General features: G+C 35.5%; 1 protein-coding gene across 1 annotated transcript; it reads right to left on the bottom strand.

Annotated features, from left to right (window-relative positions):
• Nucleotides 1-244: 244 nt before the first annotated feature.
• LOC110901784 (sporozoite surface protein 2-like) lies at nt 245-682 on the bottom strand. Its single transcript, XM_022148566.1, has one exon. The coding sequence runs from the start codon at nt 680-682 to the stop codon at nt 245-247; it is 438 nt and encodes a 145-aa protein (XP_022004258.1).
• Nucleotides 683-7,436: the final 6,754 nt, after the last annotated feature.

Genomic DNA, 7,436 nt, shown 5'->3' with positions numbered 1-7,436 from the left:
AAAAATTAAACTGTTAACAAAATAATAAACAAAAAAATTAAACTTTAAAACTAATAAACCAAAAAAAGCAACTGTTAACAAAAATAATTTAAACTTAAAAAAAAAACAAATTGTTTAGGCTTGGCTAAGAAAAAAAAATTTTAACTTTAAAAAAAAATTAAACTTTAAAAAAATACTAACCTTTTGTCGGGTGGTCAGACGTGCTAATGAAAGCCTTGGCTAAGGCTTCTTCTTCGATTGGTGTCTACTTAGTCGCCTTCGCTTTGTACGGTTGATCACCCACCACTTGCTTGCCTTTGTTTCGTTTTCCTTTTCCTTTAGGCGGTTGGGTTTCGGGAACAACCTCCACATCGTCTTCGGGTTCGGATTGTTGAAATGGTTGCATCGGGATCGGTTGAGGTTGAACGGGTGGTGTGGGGATCGGTTGAGGTTGAACGGGTGGGAAATTATAAGCACCCTGCATCATCATTTGTTGAAGGGCTTGATTTTGGGAGAATTGAGCGAATTGGTTTGGCGAGTGTTGGAATGAAGCGAACGCATTTGATGAATATTGCGAGAATTGGTTCGGTTCTAGCGTCGGATAATATCCCGGAACCGAGAAAACATTAGGTTGGGTCGGATTGTTGGGATTGTTCGGGTTGTTCGGATTGTTCGGGTTGTCCGGGTTGTTGAAGAGATCCATGAAAGAGTGTAAGGTTTATAAAAGTGGAAGAAGGTTTATAAAAATTATGTGAGAGAGAGATGAAATTTTGAGGTTAATTTTGTGATTGAAAGTGAAAATGGAATAGAAATATATATATTTTCAAAATATGACCGTTTGTTTGTTTGTAAAAAATGGAATTTTTTTTAATAACGGTCACTTTCTGGAATTGGGCCCCACTTTTTGAAACGTCGCAAACGGCGAGAATCGAACGAGGACGACGGGACGTGGGGGGGGGGGGGGGGCACGGTGTTCAGACCGTCGCCGGTCCAAGACGGATGGGGGACGGACCCTGTACCGTGTAGCCTAATAATGCACTCACAGAGTTCCTAAGGGTGAGCGGGGCACTTCTTGGGGAGGGGAGCGGGGACCTCAGTCCTCGAGCGGGAACACCGCCGCCATCGGCTCGGGGAACGTAAGCGGGGAGGGGGATCGGTGAGAGGTTACCGCATGAGAGAGAGGAGAGAGAGAGAGGAAAGAGAGAGAGGGGGTGATTGGTTGTTAATGTGGGTCCACTCTTTTTCCACCAATCATATTTTTTTCTTCTTTTTTTATAAAAAATAATTGTGCGAGTGGAGTGATGCCAACGTTTGAGTGCAAAATGGGGACTTAAAAGGGGAGTTAACGTGGCACGTGCTGATTGGCCGTGAGTAAGAGAGGGGACTCCCCTAAGAAAGGAGTGCCCCGCTCACCCTAAAGCGTTTTCCTAGCATTATTGAATTTTAGGTATAAGGTTAGCGTTTATTTATCTTGGGGTGCCAATAAGTGAAATAGATAATATTCCAACAATAGTTTTTGTTGGCGATTTTATTGAAATTTTAATAGGTCTACAAATGTTTCTTACCTCCCTCTTGTTTCTCTTCTTTTTGACCTTGAATCCAACCCTAGGAATCTTCAATCCCTTTATGGTTTTTAAATTGGAGGCATTTCTTGCAAGTGGCATAATATCGTGACTTTACACAAGGATTTCCATTTTTGGAAGTGTAGGGGAGGTGGTCTTTTCTAAAAGTGTGACAAATTATTTTTAATTAATTTTCATTAATGATGAAAACTTTTATTTATATAAAAAATATCAGTATAATTTACATAATAAAGTTAGGCAAATAACATAAATAGGAAATTTGCAAAACAGGATAGGAATTAAACAAACTTTGCATGGAATTGGAATTGCATGTAGGTAAGTAATCATGTGACATTAAAGTTAAAAGAGTTGAAAAGAAGAAAAGTCACTTTCAAATTTGAGTTGAAAAAGATCGTTTAGAGTAACCTTTAAAGTTGAAATAAAAATTTAGGGGAGGAAAGGGCACCTTTCGTGACCCCTTCGGTGACCATAGTTTACTGCGGAGCAAGGTGCCGCCAACCTCTATTTCATGAGTGGGGAGTGGGGGATGCGGTGAGTAGCCACCGAATGTGGGAAGAGAAGAATGAGAGGAGAGAGATGGGGTTAATGGTGGGCCCCAATCCCTTCCAACAAATCACACATTTTTTAAATTTTTTGAGTTAATTGCCAAAATCGTCCCTGAGGTTTGGGCACGTTTGCCATTTTCGTCCAAAATGACACTTTTGTACCAAATTGCCCCCAACGTTTGTAACTTCTTGTCATTTTCATCCAAACCACTAACTTAGTTTATTTTTTCTGTTAAGTTGATGATATTTGGATGAAACTGACAAATATCAAACCACATGGACGATTTTGGCAATTTACTCAAACTTTTTTAAATTTCTTTTATTTAATTAATTTTGTTACATATACAATAAAAAAGAATATACATGCAATTTTTATATGAAAAAAATAATAGATTTGTCACATAATTTTTATAAATTTCCATCCAACCACTAACTAAGTTAATTTTTCTATTAAGGCGAAGGATGTTTATAAACTAAGACAGAAATTAATTTCTATTTTTTATATAGATCAGTTTTATAAAAATAAAATCTACTTAAACCTCTAAATTTTATAAAACTAAAATGCTGGTAACCTTATTGAAAAAGGTCAAATAAAAAAATCTTATCATATGTACCAAGTTTGTAATTCATCTTCTACTTTTTTAAATTCGCTCCTAAGGAAAAACAGAAGCCGGTCCCCCCTCCCCTATCAAACAACGTATCGTTACCAAACCTTAAAATTACCCACCAAATTGTAATTATAATGCTATGAACCAAAAGTTTATTTACTCAAGCCACTCAGAATAAGTATTAGTTACCCTCATAATCTTAATTAAATTAATATTTTGTTTCTACCAACATATTTCCTAAGTGTTCAACACATTTAAAGAATATGTAACTTTTTTCAATTTTTTTTTCTATATCTACAATTGATAAATACTAAAATTGTAATCGATTGTTATGTGTTGCACACCAATGACGTTTTCTCTTTATAAAACTGATTTATATAAAGAAGTTGTAAGTTAATTTCTGTCTTAATTTATAAAAAAATAAATTGCCAAAATTGTCCCTGAGATTTGGATATGTTTGTCATTTTCATCCAAAACAACTTTTTTGTACCATATAGTCCTTCACTTTTGGGATTTTTTGCCATTTTCATCCGAATATCTGATTTTTTTTTTGCAAAAATCGTCCTTGAGATTTGGGATTTTTTGCCATTTTCATCCAAATGTTTAATAAAAAAAATAAAGTAAACTAGATGTTTGGATGAAAATGGCAAAAACTTCCAAAGGTGAAGGACTATATTGTACAAAAAAAGTTTTTTGGATGAAAATGACAAACATACCCAAACCTCATGGACGATTTTGGCAATTTACTCTTTATAAAATTTAAAACATCCTTCACCTTAACAGAAAAAATAAACTGAGTTAGTGATTTGGATGAAAATTTATAAAAATTATGTGACAAAACTATTATTTTTTTTTTCTAAAAACTCCATGTATATTTTTTATTATATATGTAACAAAAATAATTAAATAAAAGAAATTAAAAAGGGTTTGAGTAAATTGCCAAAATCGTCCCTGTGGTTTTATATTTGTCAGTTTCATCCAAATATCCTCAACTTAACAGAAAAAATAAACTAAGTTAGTGGTTTGGATAAAAATGGCAAAAAGTTACAAACGTTGAAGGCAATTTGGTACAAAAGTGTCATTTTGGACGAAAATGGCAAACGTGTCCAAACCTCAAGGACGATTTTCGCAATTAACTCTAATTTTTTTTAATAAATTGTTTATCACTCTCCATGTGTTTGAGCACTCCTAGTGATTAAGTGTAGAATGAGGAGTGGAGTCGGAAGTTGACATGGCATGACATTATTGGCTACAGAAAAAGTTTATCACAAAAGTTTATCACTCCCCATTTAAGGAGCACTCCTTCCACCCTAAAAGAAAAGCACCAAAAGAGATTTGAACCTAGGATAGCAGTATAATTTAAATCTTCGAGAAGTTTGCTTTACACAACTGGTTCTAAGGCTAAATTGGGAGATTGAACCGTTCAACCGGTTTTTCTTGTATTCGGGATTGTTTTCCAGCTTCTTGCTATATATATATATATATATATATATATATATATATATATATATATAGGGGGCTGCTAGAATGAGAACCACCCCGAGTTGTAAGAACCGCGAGAACTACACCCCACGGAGCGCCGTTCGCCATGATTTTTTTTTTACAAGTAGATGTGTGTATTATAAACACAGCCGTAAAAAATCATGGCGAACGGCGCTCCGTGGGGTGTAGTTTTTTACACCACAAGTTTGGTGTTTTTTAATTTTTTTTCTTTTTTCTTTTTTTTTTCACCAAACTTGTGGTGTAAAAAACTACACCCCACGGAGCACCGTTCGCCATGATTTTTTACGGCGATGTTTATAATATACACATCTACTTGTAAAAAAAAATCATGGCGAACGACGCTCCGTGGGGTGTAGTTCTCGCGGTTCTTACAACTCGAGGTGGTTCTCATTCTAGCGGCTCCCTATATATATATATATATATAGGGGAAGGTTCATTTGAGAAGAAATTTAATGTGAGAAGAAAAAGAAGAAAGGGCATATTAGTAAAATACTATTTCATTTATAACTCATATCATTAATTTTTCTCTCTTTAATTAATTAATCAACTAATTATTAATTATCCTACGTATAATCTACAAAACCTACACATGTCAAAATTTTTTCCTACATATAAGCTACACATTATAGAATTTTATCCACACAGTCGAAATTTATATCCTACATACCTTGAAATATATCCTACACAACTCGTAATTTATGCTACGCAACTAGTAATTTATTCTACACTTTAAATTAAGTTTTTTTTTTTTTTAATTTGGAAAAATTACATATTTTGAAAAGGAGTTACAAATTTAATTTAGTTAGTTATTAAAGAGGAAGAATACAAATTAAATATTTATGTAAGTTTACCAATATACCCTTATATTAAAATTAAATGCAAATATTGAATGACGTAAAATAAAGCATTCTTATTGGTTGAAACTTATTCTTTTTTCTTCTTATAAAAAAATTCTTCTCATTTGAACCCTCCACTATATATATATATAAGTTTTGCTGATAAAAATAAACTGGGCTTTTGCAAATTATAAGCCGTAAACCAAATTATGCAAACCTGACATCAGTTGTACCGACCTATTGCACTCACTTTCAACAGTTTGATTGATTTTAGAGTTAATTACGCAGCTGGACCATATAGTTTATAGCTTTTTTTTAACAAAGCAATGGCAGGTAGTCGGGCAACAAGTTGCGCCGCCACTCTCTTTTGAATAGAAAAACCAATTCTACTAAATACAAAGTTTGAAACCTTTAGCGACGAAGAATTACTATTAACGACTTTTTGAACCCGATTCAAAAGTCGCACAGCGTCAGGAGCGAGACCACCAAAGGTATCAAACGCAAACGGGACAAACACATGTTGATTCTCCAGGCAGGCTTTCTCATGTTTTGCCACTTTGCTCGCCTCTGCCTTGAGCACTGCTTGCCCTACGACAAAGCCCTAGTCATTGAGCCCGACAAGGGGGGAGACTCCAGTTAGATCTACACAAGCGTGTTTCCCTCCTTCCCATCCAAACACAAGGATGTCCGCCGGGCGTAAATTGGACCTCCCCTCTAAGGGGTCAGTCAGGAAATTTACTGGAGCCTCCTTTTTGGCAGAGATCCCGGCCCGCTTAAGAACATCACATAGCACATCTCTCACCTGATCATGCCGATATTTAAACAATTTCAGGTGTCATGGTTTATAGCTAATTTCGTCTTTGGGTACTAACTTTTTTTTTTAACAATTTCAGGTTTCATGGTTTCAATTTTGTAACACCTTTGAGTACTAACACCAAATTTAGTTAATTTTTATGTTAAATTTTAGGAAAATGACTAAAATACCCTTTTAAAATGGAAGGTTATTTTAGTCATTTTACTGAAATTTAACATAAAACTTAACTAAGTTTGGTGTTAGTACCAAATGTGTTACAAAATTGAAACCATGAAGTCTGAATCTGTTAAAAAAGTTAATATCCTAAGACGAACTAGCTATAAACAACAGAGTTCATCTGTGATTTTAACAGTTTTTTAACACCACCGGTAGTATGAAAGTGTTTAAAGTGTTGTCTGTATAAGTGTTAATATAAGAGATAAAATAATAAACCAAGTTTAAATATTTTTCAATATGTTCTCCCGTGTTTTTAACTATAAAACCACTTAATTTTTATTATTATCTTATTTATGTATATTTTTTCATAGGAAAAAGTAAAAAAAGTGATTTTTTGTTGGGAAAAAGTTAAAGTAATTTTAGAGTAAATTGCCATTTTAGTCTCTAAGTTTTGTCCAAATTTGCCATTTTAGTCCAAATAGTTTTTTTTTGCCTCTAGGTCCCTGACTTTTCCCTTTTGTTGCCATTTTGATCACATACACTAACTCCATCCAAAAACTCCATCTTTAACCAAGGGTATTTTGGGGATTTTCATTTTAAATGTTTTCAATTGCCATTTTGATCCAATTCCAAAAAATCAAAAAAATTCCAAAAAATCAAAAAAATTCTAAAAAATCATAAAAATTCTAAAAAATTCTAAAAAAATCCAAAAAATCGGTTTCGGCGCGAACTGTTTCGAACCTGAACCGTTTCGAGCTGAACCGTTTCGACGCGAACCGTTTCGACCCGTACCGTTTCGAGCGGAACCGTTTCGACGCGAACCGTTTCGACCCGTACCGTTTCGAACCGAACCGTTTCGACCCGTACCGTTTCGACCCGAACCGTTTCGAGCTGAACCGTTTCGACCCGTACCGTTTCGACTCGTATCGTTTCGACCCGAACCGTTTCGAGCTGTTCGACGCGAACCGTTTCGACCCGTACCGTTTCGAGCCGAACCGTTTCGACGCGAACCTTTTCGAGCTGAACCGTTTCGAACCGAACCGTTTCGAGCCGAACCGTTTCGAGCCGTACCGTTTCGACCCGAACCGTTTCGAGCTGAATCGTTTCGACGCGAACCGTGCCTAGAAACGGTACGGGTCGAAACGGTTCAGCTCGAAACGGTACGGGTTGAAACGGTTCAGCTCGAAACGGTAAAATGACAAATTTGGACAAAACTCAGGGACTAAAATGGCAATTTACTCGTAATTTTAATTGAACACTGAAAACGTGATTACAGTTTGATGAAATGTTTCCTTAATTTAATGGTCAATAAATATTAGGCTAGACGGTATGGTAGAGGCTCATCCTTGTAGAATGACCCGTCATGTAAGAGCCACGTCATAGTCTTTGAAGGATGCCCCTCTAGGCTCTAA

The sequence above is a fragment of the Helianthus annuus genome, chromosome 13 (assembly GCF_002127325.2).
Source record: "Helianthus annuus cultivar XRQ/B chromosome 13, HanXRQr2.0-SUNRISE, whole genome shotgun sequence".
Lineage (NCBI taxonomy): Eukaryota > Viridiplantae > Streptophyta > Magnoliopsida > Asterales > Asteraceae > Helianthus > Helianthus annuus.
The sequence above is the reverse complement of the archived record's forward strand: the minus strand, read 5'-3'. Positions and strand labels throughout refer to the sequence as shown.

What these genes read in the sequence shown, in the direction of transcription:
- LOC110901784 (XM_022148566.1), bottom strand. Translation starts at nt 682, where the DNA reads ATGGATCTCTTCAACAACCCGGACAACCCGAACAATCCGAACAACCCG.